Here is a 23971-nt window from a genome sequence, read left to right on the forward strand (position 1 = left end):
ACTTATAATATTATAATATTTATAATATTATAATGTTTATAATATTTATAATATTATAAAAATATACTTATAATATTAATAATATAATATTATAATGAAAAAAGATACTTATATACGTGTCAATATGAGTTCATCTCTCTTATGAAAATAACACATTAATTGTATGTGGTGTAAGAGAGTAGTACAGTTTCATTTTTTGCATGTATTGGAGAATGAATTCTTTCAGAGTCTCCATAAGATCATGTTTTATTACATAAGTTTTATAATTTCTTCCTTCAAATGTTTTTCCTGTCCTTTCAAATCTTTACATACTACACAAGAAATTCAAGCAAAACATTTTTTTCTTCCACATGTAAGGGACTCCCTTATTAAACTTCTCCTTTTTAATTTGATACATGTTTTAAATAGAAGTTTTTCTGAGTAAAATGTACTTTGTTTTTTCCAGAGTTGGTTATGTTAAATTATTAAAAAACAGATGACTAAGAAAATCTAATCATTGTGTTGGGGGTGGATAGGGAAAGTTAGGACAGCAGTTCTCAATCTTGCTTATACTTGATAATCACTCGGTGGCAGGGGCTGGGGGAAGATCTTAAAAAATGTGCAGATTACTATTCCCCAACCTAGGGGAATGAAAATTTCAAGGGTTGAGTCTCAGCAATCTGTCCTCAGCACAGCCTCAGCTGAGCTCCTCTTCAGCAGTTTTGGACCAGGTCCTTCTCTGACTCTTTTGGGTGGTGGGTTTAGTGTTTTTGGAACCCTTCTATGTGAACTTCAGATCTCATGTGGGAAATAAGCAGTAAATTAAATTTAAGGCAGCAATTTACAAGTCCAGTTTACTACTTGTTTCCCCAATAAATAAATCATTCTCGGACCGTCTGTTTCAAGGGAATGAGTTAATGATATTAAAATGTATATTTAAACTATTAGAAATTTTAAAATGTACCAATTTAAATACGTATTTCTAAATTTTTGTTCTTCAGTAAATCAGTATCAAGTATGTTGTTAAGCAATAGAATACCAGAATACACACACACAGAATTTGTGTATGAAACTGACTGTTCTAAATAAGTCATTAATACTTTCATTTATATAACATACACTTTTGCTATGTTATTATTACTTATATTAAATTAAATCTTGACTTGAACTCATAAGTTATCAAATATTGTTAGATTGAATGTAAGTGGAAGTCGTCTCATCTTTCACAATTCATTTGAGGATTCTATTGATGAAATTTTCTTGTTTAAGGAGAGGTATATTTAAAATGACATCCTTGCTTTGTTTAATAAATTGTGGAAAGTTTAAAGTCATATTTACTCTGAAAATTTTTAAATTAAGCAATTACCCATAATTTAATATCTGTAACATTTTGTGAGATTGATCACCTAAGTCCAAATACTATACCTTCTTTAAAAGAGTTCAAGCAAGCAAGTGGAAGTAATTTAAAGGTTAAAGTCAGAACGAAAACCAGTTATTACGATAAATATCAGCCAAGAAACTGAAAATGACATTATCTTTGTGGTATTTAACAGGATGTGACAGAAACTATTTTGCTTCTGTTTTATTGCCATGGTTAGAAGTATAGCTGTTACTTAGAAGGCAGGTATCACAACCTTGGCCAAATTGTAATACCAAATAATGGTGTCTTACATTTTTAAGCTTCAATATTTATAATGACATCCTGGAAGGATACTTATAATATATACGTGTTAATATGAGTTCATCATAAGAGAGTTCATCTCTCTTATGAAAATAATACATTAATTTCATAGAAAATACCAGATTCTTAGCCTCCAATTTTACTTCTGAGGTCTGCCTCTGAAGTTTGTATACTTAATTATAATACTGGTTTTGTGAAACCAGCTCTCACTTATTATGGTGGTTCTGTCTAAAGCAAACCAAACCTAGCCAAATCAAACCCATAACTATATGGACTGAGTTTCATCCATGCTTTCACTGTCTTCCTGTGCACTGTGAATGTAACTATTGGCATAACACCTTGGTGAGGCTGTTTCAGCGTGACATCTGGCATGTTTAATTATTATTAAGAGTGTGCTGGTAGAAACACAAATATTCAATCTGGTTGGTTTATCAGTGCAGCTTGTTAATGATTCTGCAACCAAAGTTTTGTTTGTCTTTTAAAATCCCCTCTTGAGACTTCCTTAGTTTTCCTTAGCATTCAAACCTTAACTCAAACTTGGGAATGAGGAGGGCATCTTCCCCTTCCAAAAAGTTAGTGTCCTCTGACTCCCATCAGACCTTCTCATGAAACACGATGTTGCTATTGTTTGTTTTACTCTCCTTGTGATTTTCTTTTCAAGGGCAGTAATAGCTTTTTATTTATCATATTGTCATCAGGGAGTGGAGTATATATAGAAGGGCCATCTATTTATTTAGTTGGGTATTTTGTTGTTATGCTTCTTAGGTTGACTGTGCTAGGTATGAGAAAATTTTTAGGAATTAACACTCATGGGAATATTGAGTATTTTCTGTTACTGCTTTAAATGGTGTAAATGCATTCCATTAAATGATATGAAAGGATTATGAATTAAGCATTGTGATATCTATTGCTTTTTTATGTAATAAAATTTGGCTCAATTTAATTTTATAAAATAACTAACTTTCCTGATTTTCACAAAATAGTGTGATATCACCACCTTCAAAGATTTAATTGTAGATTTCTCTCCTGAGGTCTTTTGTTGCTAAGATTTAATTTCCTGTATCCAGATTGTCTGGTTCAAAATGAATTATTATCATGAACGTTAAAACTCATGACTCTTAAGTAAAGAGAAACTAACAGTGGCTATGCCCTTTCTTCTCTCTTAATTAATAGAATGTAGTAATTTTTCAATGCATATTCAAATGGGAACACACATTGGAAATTTGGTGTTTGGTAAAGATGTAGCAGTCTTTATAGGACATAATGAAAAACAGGATGCATCATGTACTTTATATTTACATAAAAATATTAGGAATTTATACCTATAAAGCAATAAATGATTATTTTTAATACATTAAAACAGTACAAAGTAGACCTTCCCCTTTGTTTATTCTTAAGATATATATTTTTATCTAAACAGAAAAGTATTTTTGTGGGGCTGAATATAAAATCTGTTTACAAAAAAAGTAATATCTAAAATGTGATATCTAAATTTATAAAACAAAGTTTCTTTATAATCCCAGCCCTAAAGGGAACAGTTTGATATATCTTAAAATTCTTTTTGTATTAAAAATTATATTTAATTAGTTTTCTTACTGTTCTGTGGCATATGTTTTCCTTTTCAGGTACATTTTCCTAGCATATATCTTCCTCATTCTATTTAACTACTATAATCGTGAAGAATGCATCGTGAGTTACTTATATCCCAGTCCTCTACTTATGGATATTCAATATATATTTGTTTTTTTTAATTAGAAGTGATTTATAGCAAACATCTTTCTGCTTCTTTATTTATCTGATACTCTTGTTTAGTTAGCTTAATTGGGATAAACTTCTTGAAGTTGAATTTTTAGGTTAAATAATAAACAAGTTTTTAACTTAAATTTCCTTAGTGACTCATGGTGTTGACCATCCTGTAGTGTGCTTATTGCCTTCCAGATATATTTTCTTTGGTTAAGTAACTGTTGAAGCCTTTTCCTCTTTTTAAAAACTGTATTGTTTGTTTTCTTAGTATTGTATTTGTAAAATCCTTTATATATTCTGGGTATAAGTTCTTTATCAGATATATACTTCACAAAGATTTTCTGCCATGGCTTCTTTTATTTTCTTATTAAGAAAATTATTATGTCTTGACGATTATAGGTTTTAAAGTTTGCTTAAGTCCAGTGTATCAATTTGTTTGTTTATGGATTGTGGTGTATTTAATAAATCTTGACCTAATTTAAGACCACAAAGGATTTCTCCTATTTTTTTCCTACAAGTTTTACAGTTTTAAGTTTTATATTTAGGTCAAGTGATTTGCTTTTCGTTCATTTTTATATATGATGTGAGGTATGGCTCCAAGTTTATTTTTTATATTTTTAGCATTATTCATAATGCTACTTTTTAAAATTTTCACTGTTTTTGTGCCTTTGTCCAAAACCATTTGTCACAGACAATAATTTAGTAGTTATCAGAGGATAAACGGGGAGGGGGTGGGGGTGATAGATGAGGGTAAAGGGGATCAAATATATGGTGATGGAAAGAGAACTGACTCTGGGTGGTGAACACACAATGTGATATATAGATGATGTTTTACAGAATTGTACACCTGAAATCTATGTAAATTTGCTAACAATTGTCACCCTAATAAACTTTAATTAAAAAAGGAAAACAATTGTCCCTATATGTTAGGGTTTATTTCTAGATTCTCTATTCTGTTCCTTGATCTATTTGTTTCAACAAAATACCAGTACCGTATTGTTTTGATGTTTCTAGTATTTTTGTTTTGTTTTGTTTTATTTTTTTTTTATTAGTTTCAGGTGCACAAAACAAGGTAATACTTAGACGTTCATCATTTATATCCCTCACACTGTGGACCCCCTTTCCTTCATCCCCCCTTCCACTATCCCTTGGACATCACACCGAGCCATCACATTATATATATAAAATTATAGGTGGCATTCATTATTGTTCAGCTTCAGGTGTACAGTACATTGATCAAGCATCTACATCTTCCCTGAGGTGGTCTCCCAAATGGGACACGTGTCCATCAGATACCCTACAAAATATTTACAACATTATTGATTACGTTCCCCAAATTATTTTTCAAAAACCCTGAGGCCATTTTGTGGTTACCGACTGTTTTCTAATCTCCTCACCTTTCCCCTTATCCCCACCCCCCTGCCCATCTAACAGCCCTCAGTTTTAACTCTTTGTCCCCAGAACTGTTTCTGATTAGTTCATTCACTTATTCTTTTTTTATTTATTTTCTTTTTATTTTTTATTTATTTATTTTTATTAGTTTCAGGTGCACAAGACAAGGTAATACTTAGACGTTCATCATTTATATCCCTCACACTGTGGACCCCTTTCCCTCCATCTCCCCTTCCACTGTCCTTCCTACATTGCACCGAGCCATCGCATTATATATATAAAATTATAGTTGGCATCTAGTTTTTAAATAATCCTTGAGAGCAGGTAATTTTAGCTCTCTTTCATTCTTCTTGTTTTCCAAAATTGTTTTGTTTCTTTTAGGTCCCATTTGTTTCCATATGAATTTTAGATTCATTTTGTCAATTTCTACAGAAAAGCCTGCTGAGCTTTTGATTAGAATTGTATTGGGTCTGCACAGCAATTTGAAGAAAATTGACATCTTAAGAATATTGAGTTTTCTTTCATGTCTCTTAGCAAAATTATATTGTTTTCAGTATATAATAAATGTTTTCCATATTTTTCAGCTTTTTCCCTGAGTATTTCATAACTTAATGATTATTAAACAAACTTTACTTTCATATTTTTGTTTGCATATGGAACTATAATTTTCTTATGTTGATCTTACATCTTTCAACTTTTCTACAATTTGCTTGTTAGTTATAGTTTTTGTTTTTTGTAGATTCCTTTAAATTTATTTCAGAAAAAAATTATGTCCTCTCTAAATTACGACAATTTTGCTTCTTCCTTTCCTATATAAATGTCTTTGTTTTTAAACTCAAAAGTGTTTTATTGACTAGCACTTTCAGTGCAATGCTAAGTGGTAAGTATATCATCTGTCTTATTCCTGATTTGAGGGGAAAGCATGCAATCTTTCACCATTAATTATGCTATGATTTGCAGGATATTTTAATACACCCTTTAACAGGTTAAAGAATTCCTTTCTTTTTCTACCTTACTGAGAGTTTTTTTTTTTTTTTTAATCAGGAATGGATGTGGGATTTTGTCAAATTATTTTCTTGTATCTATTGAGATGATTGTGGTTTTTTTCTGTTGTTTTTTATTACTATGGTGAATTACATTGATTTTTTTAGTGTTAAACCAACCCTGCATTCCTGTAGTAATCCCCACTTGGTAATGATATATTATTATTTTGTAAAATTTTATATACTAAAATTTTGTTTATAATTTTCTTCTATATTCATGTAGGATATTGGTCTGTAATTTTTTTTTTTTTTTGTCTGATTTTGCTATCAGGGAATTGCTCACCTCATAGAATGAGTTAGGAAGTATTCTTTCATCTCCAATGTTGCTGAATAGCCTGAAACTCCATCTAGAATTGTTATTATTTCCTTCTTAAATGTTAGTTAGAATTTACCAATGAAGCTATCTAGGTCTGAAGCTTTCTTTGTGGAAAATATTTTAGCTTCAGCCTTAATTTGTTTAAATAGATATAGGTTCATTTCAGTTGTATATTTCTTCTTGTGTGGGCTTTGGTAATTTATGTCTTTTAAGAAAGTTGTCCATTTCATCTTAAGTGGTCAAATTTATTGCTATAAAGTTGTTTATAATATTTCATTATTGTTGTTTTAATATATGTAGCATCTGCAGTGATACCACCTTTCTCATTCTTGACATTGGTAATTTTTTCTTGGCTACAGATTAATCAAATTTTTTGTCAAATAAAAAGCTTTTCTGTTTTCATTTCATTGCTACCCACTTTGATCTCTAATGTTTCCTTAATTCTGCTTAGTTTGGTTTTAATTTTTCCTCTTTCTAATATTTTATTTTGGAAGATGAATTCATTCATTTGAAACCTTTCTTCTTTTCTCATATAGGTGATTAGTGCTGTATGTTTTCCCCTAAGTATTGCTTTAGCAGCATTCACAAATTCTGATATGTTTAGATTTTGTTTTCCTTCAATTATGAATACTTATTTATTTCCCTTTTGATTTCTGTGTTCATCCATGGGTTATTTAGAAAGTGCATTATTTAGTTCCAAATATTTGGATATTTTGTAAGCATCTTTAAGGATTTCTAATTTAATTTCATTGTGATCAGAGAACATGCTTTGTATGAATTGCTTCATTATCAATTTATTGAGACTTATTTTATGGCCCAGAATATGGTATATCTTGGTAAATGTGCCATGAGCAATTGACGAGAATTTGTATTCTACTATTGTTAGATGAATAAGTATAAGGTCAAATGGTTGATAGTGCTATTCAAATAAATAGCTTTGTGATTTTCATGCCTACTTGTTCTATCAATTGTTGTAGTGGGATATTGAAATATATAATTATAATTGTGGATTTGTCTATTTCCGATTTCATGTCTATCAGTCTTTGCTTCATGTATATTGGAGATATGTTATTAGGTATGTAAGCATGTAGGACTGTTATGTCCTGTTGATTAATTGACCACTGTGTCATTATAAAATGACTATCTATCCCTGGTTATATTCTTGGTTTTAAAATCTTTTTCGTTTTCTGTCATTAATATAGTCACTGTAGTTTCCTATCATTCATTATTCCCATCCAGTGTTCTGTTTACTCTCAGGTATTGGTTTTCATCTCTAAAGACTTTTTATGTAGGAATATGCCAAGAAAAATTATTTAGCCTTTCTGTGTCTTAATTTTTCTCTTTCTTAAAAGGAAATAATAGTACCTATAACATAGAATTGTTCTTATGATAAAAAGGGACTATATCAAAGTGTTTATAATTGCATATGTTGCAGTTTAAGTTCTGAACAAATTTAATCTGTAGCTGGCATTCCTACTATTATAGCTGACTTTACAATAAGCTTTTTTTAATCCATAAGATATTGAAACAGAAATTCCTATTGATTTATCTCACCGGAAAGTTTCTTGTCTACACATTCATTAGTCACCTTCAAGTTAATAAACTGGAATATCATCATATGAACTCGAGATACCTGTGTTTAATTTTGTTTCCCTACATCATTGTTTTATACTTAGGACTGTGTACAAAGATATAGTTATAGTCCCATTATCATATTTTTAAAATTTAGTGAGTTGTAATTTCCAAATTCATTAGAATTGTGCAAAAATTGTGAATTGTTCTCAATGCACACACTTCAGTTTAAATACAGGACACATTGAGAGACTGAGAAAATTAGTCATTTTTTTTAATCAAGGGAAATAAACGATTGCATTTAATTTTTGTAGGGCTTCTTCACATTATTATTATTTACAATGGGTCATGTTATTTTTTAGATTGGGCAGCTGGCTTTCAAAGGAATGAGGAGACTTAATAGAATCCAGTCAATTGTGTTTGAGACTGCCTACAACACCAATGAGAACATGCTGATTTGTGCCCCTACTGGAGCTGGGAAGACGAACATTGCAATGCTTACAGTTTTGCATGAAATTCGCCAACATTTTCAACAAGGTGTTATCAAAAAGAATGAATTTAAGGTAGGAAATTAACAAGCCAGACAACAGCTTTTTAAATTGTAAAATTAAAGTCATTTGGCAGTTGTACATGTCATGTAAAATCTGGAAGTTTTTTTAGGATATTGTTCATGAAGTCACATAAAGAGTGCTGCTTGATTTACTTCATTACTATTAAGGTAATCTCTGTTTGTGTTATGAAAATCCCATTACCCCTGTGAAAAGCTATGAAAATACTTTTAGCTTTGAAGCAGAACCAATTTTCTAAGTGATAAGGCTGTATGAACAAATTCCATTGTCCTTTAAACAGCTGCACACTTATCCAACAAAGATAAGTACTTTTCATATATCACTATGAAGATTTGTTCACTCGCAGTGGCTAGAATCATATTTCACAAGAAATTGTGACTTGTATTGACTTCTGTGAAACAAATAACATTGTAGTTTTTGCTCATTCATCAAGCTAGTGTTTCTTTGGTGCAGATTGTGTATGTTGCTCCAATGAAAGCCTTGGCAGCTGAAATGACAAATTACTTCAGCAAACGTCTAGAGCCACTGGGCATCGTTGTGAAAGAATTGACTGGTGATATGCAGTTGTCAAAAAATGAAATTTTACGAACTCAGGTATGTTGTATGCTTAGATTTTTTTGTTCAATACCATTCCCTTTTTTCAGATAATTATGAAAATTGTTAAGCAACTATACCTTACATGACTAAAAACATAATACAGATGCAATGTAATGAACTTCTTTTCCTTGTGACCACATCTTCTACAAAAGAGGTTTTTGGTGGGGCTTTGTTTTATGTTATCCCTTCTAACTTCTGTGATGCTTGCTATATCTTGGATATTGTTGGATTCCTGGTACAGATTTTAAATCCATTGACAGTAAGTGTTATTCTTTTAAAACAGAAGGAAATAAAGACGTGGATAAGACCAGACTTCAATTTTAAGAGCAGGAAAACGTGTAGATCTTTAAATGATTCCATTGGTATCCTAAACCATTTTATAAGGATGATTTAACTTGTAATAAAAGTTTTTAGTCATTCTTTATTTCATCAAATAGGAAGTTATTTAATCATGCACTGTATAGCACTCTACTAGGTGAAATGGCATGACAACAAAGACGTTTAAGATAGACAGTTCCTACCTTCAAGGATCTTTTACCTGAGTAGACAAACACTATATTAGAGCCAGATCTAGGTTATCATTGATGGATATAACATAATGTTTTTAAAAACTAGAATAACAAATGACCAAATATTGATGAGACAATTCAGGAGAGTTTGATAGAAAATAGATGATACAGCTTTTGGAACAATGAATGAACATTGATTTAAAATGTGATTAGAGGGTATATTAATTTCCTTTGGCTGCTATAACAAATTACAAGCTCGGTGGCTTAAAATAACAAACGTAACTCTCTCACAGTTCTAGAGATCAGAAGTTCAAAATCAAGGTGTCAGTAGGGTTAGTTTCTTCTGAAGGCTTTGACAGAGTATCCGTTTCATGTCTCCTGGTTTCTGGAAGCTGCTGGCAATTCCTGGCATTCCTTGGCCTGTAGACACATTACTCCAGTTTCGTCCAATGTCTCCCCATGGCCTTCTCCCTGCGTGTCCTTTCCCTTACTCTTCTCTTCTAACAACACTATTCATTGGATTTAGGATCTTCCCTAATCCAGTATGCTCTCATCTCAAAATCTTTACCTCAATCACACCTGCAAAGACCCTTTTTCCAAATAAGTTTACATTCTCAGTTTCTGGGTGTATACGTGTATATCTTTTTGGATATTCAACCCACTACAACAGGTATGCCAGGTACATTGAACCGTGTGCCAAGTAAGAAAATCAGGTTTCAGTTAAATGTGTTTTGGGATTGATAAGGATAGAGTGCATTATAATCCACATTTATGTCAATTTTACCAGTTATCCTTAAGTTTGCCTTTCATATTCTTTTAAAAGATGATCCAAAATCCATGCATTTTTTTCTCACATTTTTGTAGAATCTTATTCCAAATTGGTTTGTCTCAAAAAGCAGTACTTATATTCAGTATATTAAATACAAAATGTCTTTCGTCATTATTTTAACATCATCTACCTAGAGGCATTCTAGTAATTTCCTATAGTGCCTTTTAATTAAAAGGACTTTCTCTGGTCTTTGATATATAATCAAATTTCTGATATTCTCTATGAAATTTGAGTGATTAGATATCCAGCCTTTTCCTTGAAGCATTCTAAATTTGGTTTTGTTAAAATATATATAGTCACTTTGTCTAACAAATTTTGGTTCTGTTTGTATAATTTATACGCTTAACATAGTGAACTGAAATATGTTTAAAAATTTAAGTTTGTTCAGTAGACAGGAAGGAGTTTTACAGATTTTTATAACACAGTATAATATTATGTATAGTTCCCAAAGTTATGGACACATTCAATTCCGAAAGTTTGTTCATGTTTTCATAAAGTGGTGTTAGGTGTGATAGTTCCCAAGACTAGCTCCCCCAGAGCTAGCTGAAAATGTTACAGAGATCATAACTCAAAACTACACATCAGGACACACAGACTGATAATTTTTTTTAGTATGTGATTTTACTTTTATAATGTCATATGAAGGCATACACATTAAATCAAAATTTGACATTTAACAGATTATCTTTATTAAAAATTAAATTTTCTGAAATTGAAACTGTTCTAGAGTATCTGAGACCATACTTCTGATATATCTTACTTTAAAAAAATAAAAATAAAAAGAGTTTTGTATCCTGATGGGTACAATGAAGTTTAAGGGTGAAATTAAGTCAATTTACTATTTTGTTGTTTGCAAATGTAGCCTTAAGAACTTTTCTGTAAATGGGAGGTTGGCCTTGGCAGTCTATCTCACTGCCATGCCAAATCCAGGGCTCTTTCGCTGTATCTTCCTGCTTTAGTCTTTCTGCACACCATTAACAAACTCTTTATTTTATCTTTTTTCTTAAATTAACTGGGTGACATTGGTTAATAAAATTATATAGGTTTCAAGTGTACAGTTCTGTAACACATCACATATATATTGCATCGTGTGTTCACCACCTGAAGTCATATTTTCTTCTGTTACCATACATACATTTGACCCCACCTACCCCCTCCTAACTCTGCACCTCATCCTGTATCCTCTGGTAACCACTAAACTGTTGTCCGTGTCTATGAGTTTTTGTTTGTTGCTTTAAGTTTTATATGCTACATATGAGTGAAATCATATGGTTCTCGACTTTTTCTGCCTGACTTTTTTCACTGGGCATGATAATCTCAGCATATTCATTTACAAACAAGCAAACAACCCTGCATTGATTTCATTAGCCTATAAGACAGGAACTGTCAGAATGTGGTATGGGTCCATCCAGGGTTTGCCAAGAATCTTTCAGGTGTTGACAAGGTTAAAACCAATTTTCATAATAATATTATAATGTTTTCTCTCACTCTCATTCTCTCACAAGTATGTAGTCGAGCTTCCAGAGGCTGCATGAGGTGTGACATCACTGACAGCTGATGGAATGAGTGCTTTATGTTCTTGTGTTGTAAAAATTTCTGTTTCAATTTCTAATATAAGAAATATTGATAGATATAACCCACAAAAACAAAAAATTTGTGGGGTGTCAATAATTTTTAAGTGTGCAAAGGAGTCCCAAAGTCAAAATGTTTTGAGAACAATGACTATATGGGAAAGCTCCTTCTATAAGGTATTGGATTTTCTTCACAATCTACATCCAGCTGTTTTTCAACCTTATGTCCCAACTGTTTTCAATATAAATTACAGCCAGACCGTTTTTGCTTTTTCTAAAATAACATTACTCAAATAACATTTTCTCAAATTAACTTTTATATTTAGTAAGTTTCCTTGGGCATTTTCTTTTTTTATAATGCTTTCCTTTATCCCATAACATTTGTTCAAATCCTACCTTTTCTTCAAAACTCAAATTGAACCCTGTGAATACTTTATTTCCACTTCCCTGAGTCACATAGCAACATTAATTTCTACTTACAAAATAATCTTTAGTCCACAAAGTCTGTGCTTGTGGGTCTGGTGTGGTCTTAGAAATCTGGACCATTCTCAAGTAGAATTTTGAATGCTCTTCTACAATATCCATCTGTTATTGATGCTAATAAAAGAATATTTATCGAAAGACAAGGCAGGTAACTTTTGAATTCAAATTATGCATCCTCATCATTACAGGAACCTTACTGAGCAGTGTCTCCATTTCACAGATACAGAAAGTAAAATTCATTAAAATCTACCTTGATTTATATGTTATGTTTTTTTAGGTTTATGAACATCACTTTTTTTTTTCTTTTTTCTCATTTGCTTATCTCTAAACTTCCCTAGACCTGGTCTGTATCCATTGTCAATATTTCTTAACTCTGGAAGGGCAGGAACGTGGGCTTGGCCTCAACAATAGTTTATAAATTGAACCTCCTGTGTCGTGCTTGCCCTTTATTCTCTTCCTAAGGAGCCTACTGTCAGAGATACTAATTTTTGTAGACCTGAAACTACATGGTTACTAATTTCTTCACCCTGTCCTACCTGTTCTCACAGATTAATAGACTGCTGCATCACTGCTTGAGACTGGCCTACAGAGAGGGCAAAGCAGGAATATTGCCAATCTCCTGGGAGTACACACATACTTAACTTTTATTTTTGAAGTTTTAATTCCCTGTGTTCCCTAATTTTTCAACTTTTGTGATTTTTAATATCTTTACTTGATTCCCATTGTATATGTTTTGGTAAATAAATATCCCAATAATAAGCACAAACAATTAAATATAATCTTAAATTTTCCGTCATTTAAAAAAAAAATTTTCAGTGATGTTAATCTTTTTTTTTAATATGGGAAAGCAAGTTAATCTCATTTGCAAAGTCTCTATCATGCTCTTCTGGTTGTTTTATTCCTTTGCTCATTAACTTTCATTGGTTCTTTATTGCTGATTGAATTAAGTCCGACAACCTAGCTTGTTAAAAATTTTGTATAAATTAATATGAAGTTGATTTGTATAACTAATATGAAATTTTGTATAAATTAATATGAAATGATTTGTTTTGTAGTTCACTAGGGACTGTTCGGTCTAGTAGAAGTTATGATTTTATTGAAGTTCAAATGTAAAATTTTCTTTTGCAAGGCAGAATTATGTACTTCTAAGATTTATTGTCAGGAGAAATAGTCTGTGTAGACAACAAATACTCTTTGGTGTTCAACTGAAAAGCAACTTTGAACAACTTAGTACATTTGTCATCAGTGAAAATACGAACCTACTTTTCCAACCTTATTTTCCTTATTCTACATGTACCATTGAGTTCAAACTTGTCTCCCTAAATATACCCTTTATGAAGTTACTATTTTAATATTCAGTGTGCTTTTCAGTGGTTTCATTGAGTAACTGTCATTTTCCTTACACCCGCTCTTTCCTCAACTCAGATTATCCCTTCTGCATCCCTTCTTAATATCATAGATGCAGTGTTCCTTTGAACCTCAGTGAAAATACTGGTCAGAAGGTTTCTTCTGTCCTGACAGTAACTCTGTATCAAAGCAACGCACTTGCTCTGAGCTTTGGAATTGTTTTCCTTCTCTTCTATTTGTTCTCTCATTCTCGTCCTAGACGGAGTTTATCTGTCCAGCTTTGGGAGTTGAGGTAGATTATTTCAGGTTTTGTTTTTGTTTCTATATTGGCTGAGGATAGAGGGAGGTTTTCTTCCTACCTGTCAGGCCCAGGCAACAGCAGAGGGTACCCTGAGTTTCTGTTGTAGTATTCTGCTAGATCAGAGCTCCAGCAGCTTTAGTTGGGAGGATGGGTGTGGTGTGTATATGCCAGTGCTCATATCACACTCAGTGTTAATGTCACACTGCCCTGATTCACGCTTCTCCCAAGGGGATTTTTTCCTATGGTATATATTTTATTGATTGTTTCACTGAGAATATGCTTAGAAGTAGATGGTAGATAAAAAGAGAGTTGGAGAAATGAGATAGAAATTACATATACTCAGGTTGTAGTTTTATCTGGATATCAGTGCATGTTTAATATACAACCTTTCTGTATAAAATCAGAGATGTCTTTATTTCATCTACATTCATGAAGGATATTTTTGCTGGATATAGCCTTGTAGGTTGTCAGTTCTTTTTTTTCAGCACTTAAAAAATATGCCACTTTCTTTCTGTCCTCCAAGGTTTCTTAAGAAATAGCCTCTGTCATTTAGATTGTTGTTCCCCTATGTGTAATATGTTATTTGTTTCTCTCAATACCCTTTAAAGATTCTTTCTTTGTCTTAATTTCCAGAATTTTGATTGGGGTGTGTCCAGTTGTAGATTACTTGAGTTTATTCTACTTGATATCTGTTCAGCTTCTAAAATCTATAGGTTTAGTTCTTTAGTTAAATTTGGAGAATTTTTACCCTTTATTTCTTCAGCTCCTCATTCTTTCTCCTCTCCTTGGAAACATTGACAGAATGTTACATCTTTTGTTTCTGTCCCACAGGACCCTGAGCTCTGTTTTTATTTTTTTTAATATATTTTCTCTATTCAGATTGGATAATTTCTTTGATCCATCTTTGATTTCACTGATCTTTCATCTGTTCACATTCTTGCTATTGAACCCTACCAGTGAGTTTTTAATTTAAGATGTAAGTTCTAAACTTTCTATTTGGTTTTTCTTTATGTTCTGTTTCTTTGCTAAAACTTTGTTTTTCATTTATTTCAAATGTGAAACTGTTCCTTGATGGATTTTTGTAATAGTTGCTTTAAAAGTCTTGTCAGATGATTCCAACATCTTTATCATCTCAGGGTTGGCATTTGTTGCATGTCTTTTGTCAATTGAGTTGAGATTTTCCTGGTTATTTTTGCAGGTTATTTTCAGTTAGACTTTTGGGGTATTATGTTATGAGACTCTGGTTTCTACTTAAATCTTGTCACTTGTTACTGCCTGGCTGGGATGGTAGTTGGGACTTTTTTCCGTACATGTCTTTACCCCCTCAGTGCCAATCTCAACAAGGTTGGGGAGGAGCAATTTTACCCTTAAAAAATGTTCTGTTCATTAGGGCTGCCCCCCCTCAGTACTTGGCCCAGAGAATCTCTCATATTTTGGTTGTTTTGTTTTGATTGAAGGTGAGTTCTTTACCTTTTAGTTTTATAGTTGTGAGCTTGTCCATCTCCAGGCTTGTATATAGGAGTCTCCTTTTTGTTTTCTTTGGATATACTCCCAGAAGTGGAGTTGGTGGATCATATGGTAGTTCTATTCTTAATTTTTTGAAGCTCCTCCATACTGTTTTCCCATAGTGACTATACCAATTCGCAGTGCACAGCGTACTACCAACAGTGCAGTGTTCGCTTTCCTCTACATTCCTGCCAGCATTTGTTATGTCTATCTTTTTGATAATGGCCATCTAACAGGCATGAGCTGAAATCTCATTGTAGTTTTAATTTGCATTTCCCTAATGACTAGTGATGTTGACCATCTTTTCCTGTACCTATTGGCCATTTGTATATCTTTGGAAAAATACCATTCAGATCCTTTGCCTTTTTTTAATTGAATTATTATTATTATTATTTTGCTATCAAGTGTTGAGTTCCTTATATATTTTGTATATTAACTCTATCAGATACATGTTTTACAAATATTTTTCCCATTCTGTAGATCATCTTTTCACTTGCTGATGTTTTCTTTTTCTGTGTAGAAACTTTAATTTGATACAGTTCCACTTGTTGATTTTGTTGCTTATGCTTTAGGTGTCAGAAAATCATTACTAAGATCAATGTGAAGAATCTTTATTCCTGTGCTTTCTTCTTGGAATTTCATGGTTTGAGGTCCTACATTTAGTCTTTAATCCATTTCAAGTTAGTTTTTTAAGTAGTATTAAATATGGATCCAATATTTACATGTAAATATCCAATTTTCCCAGTACCATTTATTGAACAGACTTATCTCCATTTAGTATTTTTGTCTCTTTTGTCAAATACTATTTGACTGTATATGTTTGGCTTTATTTCTGAGCTTTCGATTCTGCTTTTTCGCTATTTGTTTTTATGTCAGTATCATACTATTTAGATGACTATAGCTCTATAGTATAGCTTGAAATCAGGAAATGTGATGCCTCCCGCTTTGTTCTTCTTTCTCAGGATTTCTTTGTCTGTTGGGGGTCTTTTGTGGTTCCATATAAACCTTCAGAGTGTTTTTTCTACCTCTATAAAAAAAATGGCATCAGGATATTGATAAGGTTTACATTGGATCTGTAGGTGGCTTTTGGTAGAATAGACATGTTAACAATTTGAATTCTTCCAATTCATGAACACAAAATACCTTTCCATTTATTTGTGTCTTCCTTGGTGACTTGTCATATCCTCTTTAACACTTGTGTGGTTACTCTTTTTAATTTTAACTATCCTATTCGGTGTGTAGTAGTAATATCTAATTGTGGTTTTAATTTACATTTCCCTAATGATTAATGATGCGGAGCATCTTTTCATGTGGCTGTTTGACCTCTGTTTATCTTCTGTGGTGATGTATTTTTTTCAAATTGTTTGCCTTGTTAATGTATTTTAAGTGGGTGGCTTGTCTTACTATTGAGTCATAAGACTTTTGTATGAATCTACATACAAGTCCTGTATTGGGTATATGTTTTGCAGATATTTTCTTTCAGTTAGTAGGTTTCCTTTTCACGTTCATTACAGTGTCTTTTGAAAAGGAAACACTTTTAATTTTCAAAGAGTCCTAATTTATTGACCTCTTTTATGGTTCATGCTTTGTGTGTTCTGTTTCAAAAATATATGTCAAGCCCAAGTAATATTTTTCTCCTAATTTTCTTCCAGAGATTTTATAGTTTTAGACTATGATTCATTTTAGGTTGATTTTGGTATAAGATAGAGGGACGGGTTGAGGATCAGTTTTTTGCATTTGACTACCTGCTGTTCTGGCACCATTTATTGACAAGGTTATCGTTGGTCTGTTGAATTGCCTTGGCACCGTTATTGAAAACTAATTGACCGCATATATTATATATGGCTCTATTTCTGGATTTTATTCTGTTCTATTGGTTTGTATGTTTGTGCCAATACCATGCTGTCTTGCGACTGTATAATATGTCTTGAAATCAGCAGTTTAAGTCCTCTAACTTTGTTTAATTTCAAAGTTATGTTGATATATTTTAGGCCTTCTTGTCCCCACATAAATTCTATATGATTTAGTTGATTTTGATAATTTTTTTTCCCATCTAATACTATCCAGTTTTATCTAGTACCTTAGAATAGAGAGTGAACAAGTTATAGACGTGTTAATTGAGGAATTGTAGCTGTTTGAGTAATTTTGCAAAACTTAAACCACAAAAACTTAAACTAAAACTGAAAACATTGCTGTAATGGAAATGCAAGCCAAAGTGACTGAAAAGAGATTATAAATGTTTGAAATGTAGGGAAAGTTATCCATGATACTCTAAGATTATAGATTCTTTTTAAGTATTTAATTCCTTCTTAGTACTTTCAGGTGTGTTTTTTTTTTTTTTTAAGTTTTTCCCCTTATTTCAATGCATATTCTTTCACTACAGATTTAAAAATAAACAAAAATATCATAACATATCCAATCATAAGTTATTACCAGTACATGCTTTCTCACTTTTATCCTAAGAAACATTTATGTATTTAATGCAAGGTAGTAAGTCATAGTGGTACATTAAAGTTAGTTGATTTTATACATGTGAAATGTTTAGGACGGTGATTGGCACATAATAATTTCTTAAGAATTAGCTGACTTTTAATAAAACCATATAAATAAGTTGCTTTATATCTTGTTGTTTTATTCTTTAACAGTATACCATGAACAGCTATCCATGTCAGTGGATATATATTTACAACAATTTTAATGAAGTTAACTAACCATACAAAGTAGACTATGGTTGGTTACAAAGGACCAGACACACAAACCCACCATGTATTCCTCATTTATTAAACTGGGATTATAGCTCAGTACTGTTCAATATAGTAGCCACTAGCTACATGTGACTATTTAAATTAAAATTAAAGTATAGTAAAATTAAAAATTTTAATTTTTTAATTTGCACTAGTCTTATTTCAGCTGCTCAGTAATCGCCAGTAGTTACTGAATTAGATAATGCAGATATAGAACATTACTATTTTCATAGCAAGTTGTGACAGTATAGTGTTTAAAGGAAGTTTTATGGCAATATGCAGAACAGAAGTTGAGGCACCTTACATTCGTCCATATGCACTTTCTTTTGTTACGGGGCATATAATTCCAGCATATATATAGTTCCAAAAGATTTCTGCCACGGTTGAGAAAGAAGCCAATTATTGCTAAGCCACTCCCCTTTTATAGATTTGAGACTTAGAGTCTTTGTGCTTCGCTTAAAGGAATATTTACAAACATTAAGCTTTCCTGATTCTGAACCTATTTTGACAAAATTCTCAATTGTACACCTGAGATTCTGTTTCCGGCTTCCCAGGATCTTGCAGAGCCCTCTTCCCATAGTATTACACACACTATGTGGTTATTTCATGTTTTATTTAACTTTTGCTTAGATGTTTGTTTACAGTGTTTTCAAACTTTTCCTATTAGAAAAATCAAAGAATGTGCTTGATTGGTTAGAAATGTGTACTAAAATAAAGCATATGTAATTGGAAATTAAAGCCCAGTAAGTTTTGAAAAAAAAGTGGCATAAATTATTATTACTATTATTATTATTATTTTTTTTTTTTTTTTTGCCAGAGAGAGTTTAGCCTTCTGTTGACTTTTTTTTTTTTAAAGATTTTTATTGGGGAAGGGGAACAGGACTTTATTGGGTAACAGTGTGTACCTTTCAGGACTTTTTCCAGGTCAAGTTGTTGTCCTCTCAGTCTTGGTTGTGGAGGGCTCAGCTCAGCTCCAGATCCTGTTGCCATGTTTAGTTGCAGGGGGCGTAGCCCACTGTCCCTTGCAGGAGTCAAACCGGCATCCTTGTGGTTGAGAGCCCACTGGCCCATGTGGGAATCAAACCGACAGCCTTCAGCTTTAGGAGCACAGAGCTCCAACCACCTGAGCCACTGGGCCGGCCCGTGGCATAAATTCTTAATAAAATATTGAAGGTTGCAAAACAACTCTATAGAGCACCAACATTTTAACTCATTCAAATTAGTGACTGGGAATAACATTTTCATCAGTTTTTCATTTTATAATTGATTATTGCACATTTAATTTTGATGTTATCTTTTTTTATCAAGTTGTCTATAGTCGTATTAGAAACCAGTTTGACTTTAGTCCACATATCTATATTATATTATCGAGGCATTGCAATGGCCATATTGCTATGTTAATTATATTTTGCTCTATAAAATACAGCGTAATTTCATAGCTGACTTATAATAGTATTTCTTGAAATCACCACCCCGTCCGCTACCTCCCTTTCTCACTCAGTGTTCTATTTGATATTAAGAGCTAAAAAGAAAATAACAAATTTAAACTGCCTGATAAAACATGGAATAAAAACAAAGAAAAAGTGAAAATGATGTACAATGTAGATTTTATCACCACAAAAGGATTTCTTTCAATTTTTGGATTTTGCAATGATGTGCACTTCTACCATGCGTCAGGACAATTAGGACATTAAGGGTAAAAGCATTTATCTTGCTCATTGAAATACTGTGTACCTGTTTCATAAATAAGTGAAAAATGCTATTCATTTGAAATTACTAAGCTACACAGTTTTTAAATCAGTTGAAAAACCCAGATTCTTAATAAAGAAATATAAATATTCTATATATATGATTGAATTTAGAAATTAGTGTTATATTCTGTTTGTTGTAATGTTGCTTCTTATTTCCCTAGTTGTCTTCTTTATTTGGTTTGAGGATTTGTTTTTAATAGTACTTATTTCAGAAGCAGATTAAACGAAAAAACGATATTTTTTTACATTTTGAAGATGATTCTTGACTGTGTAAGCTTAATTTTTCAAGTGACTGCACAAACATAATTAGTGTGTTTTTGGTGGCAGTGATGATTTTTCGGTTCTTTATAACATTTGCTTTTTCTAGTTTTTTTCTCTTTGTGTTTTCAGTTTTATGTAATTAAGCAACTAAACAAAAATAAATTTTAAGCTTCCTTTTATTAAGAGAGATATCTAAACAATGGGAATAGAATCTAAAATGTGAAAGCTTTGATCTCTAAGAACAGTAATTAGTTTTAAAAGATTTAATCATGTTTATATATAATGGAATTAGAAGGCTACCTCTTTTTAAATCCCCTGATGAAATGTAAATATTATTTGCCATGGTAACTATTTTCTTCACTGAAGGCATGTCATTAAGAAGTAATAATAGTTCTAGTATAAAGATTACTTTTATTAGTAAACTAGCTATAAATTATATGGAAGAATCATGGAATTCTTAGTGTTAGTTATTGATTATTTTTATTTTTGCAAGGTTTAAAACCTATTCATAAAATATATTAAAGTGCTTTGAGTAAAAGTACACTCCTGAGTATACACTACTGCTTTAACTGTTTAGTTCTTCTTAATATACTTGAGATGGAGGTGGTAACAAGAGAACTACAATTTTAATGCATAGAAATCTGTCTAGTGAATGAAAATTATGTATTATGGGAGACCCATTTCTTAGATTATAATTTAAAAGCATTTGGGAATCAAATTATCTTTGCTTTTATTGAAAACAAAATAAAATAACTACTTTATCTATTCCATGAGTATTCCTTTACAGAAAAATAAGTTGTTTTATGGTATTAGAGTAGGTTCATATTATGTGATTATTTCATATTCTTATGGACCTTAATTAAGTAAAAATAGCAAGTAATTAGAAAATTTATTTTTAAATTAGTTTAAGAATGTTGCTTGCAAAGTTTATCATGCTAACTTATTGAAATACAGACCAACAACCAATAAGAAAGTTAATTTTTCTTCCTTCTAAAATGAAAAATCAGAATGTCTCATGTTATAAAATTATAATACAATACAGAACATGCTTAAAAGCAATCTAGGCTCCCTATAAACAAGGAAGTGAAAAAAAGAAAATGTCAAGACATCTGTGATGTTCATCCTTCAGTGCTTTAGTTACTTAATAAATTTCAGAAAAATCCCGCTACCAGTAAGTCGTAAGATGGAAACGCACTAGCCACAAATACTACTATCATGTTGAAAAATTACTTACTTCCCTCAGGAATATGACACGTATTAAATATTAAAGGGTAGATTATCTCTGTGGTCTTTTATCATTGAAGATCTCTTAAAATTGGTGTTTTCCTTGGTTTTCAAAAGCTACCTAATGAAATCTGCAAAATGTTTAAATTTTTTGATTAATTATTGTGAATAAATAATAAGTCTTTGCTGCTAGTACTCCGTGTAGTATTCCTTTATATCTTGTTTGTTGTTGTTATTTGTTTATACTTCTTAACTGTTATGCTACAGATGTTGGGGTTGAACCTGTAAGAAGGAATTTGGCATATAAGTCAAAAAGTGTTGGCAGTTAATAACCTAGAAAAGATGAAGAGAATAACCAACTTTAATTTTCTTCCATTATATTATCAAATCAAGTTAGAAAATTTTCCTCAGAGGGTAACTTGTAGCTGTATTGAGTATTTCTTAATTATTCAATTGTGATTATTGCATCCTGACCAAGGAAGTTAGTAAAGAGAATTAAAATATCTGACACATGGCGAATTTTCTGTAGAATACATGTTCATATTACCTTTCCTTGGACAAAGGGATTGACTATGTTTAGCTTAAATAGAGTGTATATTTTAATAAGGTAAGTACAGCCAATCCAGAACCAATTCCTATTGATTATTGACTTTATGTCCTATATTATATCCTATATGACTTTATGTCCTATATTACTCAAATTCATTCATGTCCTCTCCATCTTTACTAAGATGTCCTCCTAACCTGAACCTCTGTTGTCTCTCACCTTGATTACCTCTTTAGTGTTCTATCTAGGGTACCAGCATCCAGTGTGCCCCCTCCAATTCTTTCCCCACAGGTAACCAGAAATACAACCTGATCAGTTTCACTCCTTCCCTTCTCACTTCTATACTTTGGTCCATTAGGAAAAACAGCAATCCAAAAAAATAATAATAAAAAGCTAATCATAGTTTTCCTGGGTACTCTAAGGTGTGAAAAGAATGCAACTCCTGAAAGTGGCTATATCCATCTAATTTCTACCCAGCTCCAGCCATCTCATCATTTGTACTCTTACTCACTCTCCCTGTCTTCAATCTCTCCCATACACGACCTCCCACATACTCTATGTACATGTTCTGCTTCTGCCAATAACTCTCTTTTTTCTTCACCTAAATCATTCCCTTTCATCCTTTAGATGTTAAATGAAATGTCACTTTCTTAATAAAATTTTCTCATTTTCTCTGGTTGGGTCAAATTTTCCTATTATAATTTGTCATAGCAATGCATAGCTTATCTTTAGTAGCTTATCACAAGTAAAATTTTGTGTTTTACAACTTTTTAAATAATGCCTATTGCCACTCCACCTGCAATGCCATTTAAGCCTTTGAGATCAAGGGCTGTCTGCCCTTATCTTCTTCCCTCATCACTGCATAGCATCGTGTCTGGCAAATGACCATGAGGACGAAAAGGATGACGATGATGAGGATGCTGATGATGTTAGGAAATGTAATCCATCCCTCATATATATCAGGCATCATTGTAAACATTTGATGTGTAGTAATATGTTTCCTTTTCATTATAACCCTATGATATATAGTTTCTGTTATTTTTTATTATGGAAGAAACCAAGAATGTACTATTAGGTATACAATAAGTACTGGATAAATGCATGACTGAAAGATATTGAATGTGTTTTCATTAAACATTTGCAGTATATCAGAGATAATGTATTGATAAATGAAGAATGGCTATAAGAATAATCAAATATCGAAGTATTGATAGATTTTGCCAAATTTCCATACAAAATGTCCTCACTAGTTGTACTTAATGTCTCTATTAAAGGGTGAGTTTACGCAAATTGATCATACAAACACTAAATACAAGAATAGACTTCCTCAAGGGAAAATGCAGTTTTCTTTTTTTTTTAATGCAAGTTTATTGCAGTGACAATGGTTAGTAAAGTTACATAGGTTTCAAGTGTACAATTCTGTAATACGTCATCTATGTATCACATTGTGTGTTCACCACCCAAAGTCAGTTCCCCTTCCATCATCATATATTTGACCCCATTTACCCTCATCTACCATCCCCTTTCCCCTTTACCCTCTGGTAACCACTAAACTATTGTCTGTGTCTATGAGTTGTTTCTTTCTTTGTTTCTCATGTTCCTTTGTTGCTTTCAGTTTTATATCCCACATATCAATGAAATCATATGGTTCTCAACTTTTTCTGTCTGACTTATTTTGCTTAGCATAATAATCTCAAGTGTCATCCATGTTTTCGCAAGTGGCACTGTTTCATCTTTTCTTATGGCAGATTAGTATTCCATTGTGTATATATACCACAACTTCTTTATCCAATCACTATTGAAGGACCCTTTGGTTGTTTCTATGTCTTGGCCACTGTAAATAATGATGCAGTGAACACTGGAGTACATACATCTTTCCAGATAAATGTTTCAAATTTTTAGGATAGATACCCAGGAGAGGGATTGCTGGGTCATATGGTTATTCTATTCTTAATTTTCTGAGGAACCTCCACACTGCCTTCCATAGCGACTGCACCACCAACAGT

General features: G+C 32.0%; 1 protein-coding gene across 2 annotated transcripts in view; it reads left to right on the forward strand.

The window, feature by feature from the left end:
* ASCC3 (activating signal cointegrator 1 complex subunit 3) overlaps positions 1-23971 on the forward strand; it is a 303631-nt gene that overhangs the window by 84522 nt on the left and 195138 nt on the right. For both annotated transcript variants that reach the window (XR_013992773.1, XM_081040509.1), the window contains exons 9-10: positions 8089-8289; positions 8749-8889. Coding sequence is in view for 1 of the 2 variants with exons in the window: in XM_081040509.1 (XP_080896635.1) it covers positions 8089-8289; positions 8749-8889 (342 nt within the window). In the remaining variant the exon portion in view is untranslated. The remainder of the gene's footprint in view (positions 1-8088; positions 8290-8748; positions 8890-23971) is intronic.

The sequence above is a fragment of the Rhinolophus hipposideros genome (assembly GCF_964194185.1).
Source record: "Rhinolophus hipposideros genome assembly, chromosome: 3".
Classification (NCBI taxonomy): Eukaryota; Metazoa; Chordata; class Mammalia; order Chiroptera; family Rhinolophidae; genus Rhinolophus; species Rhinolophus hipposideros.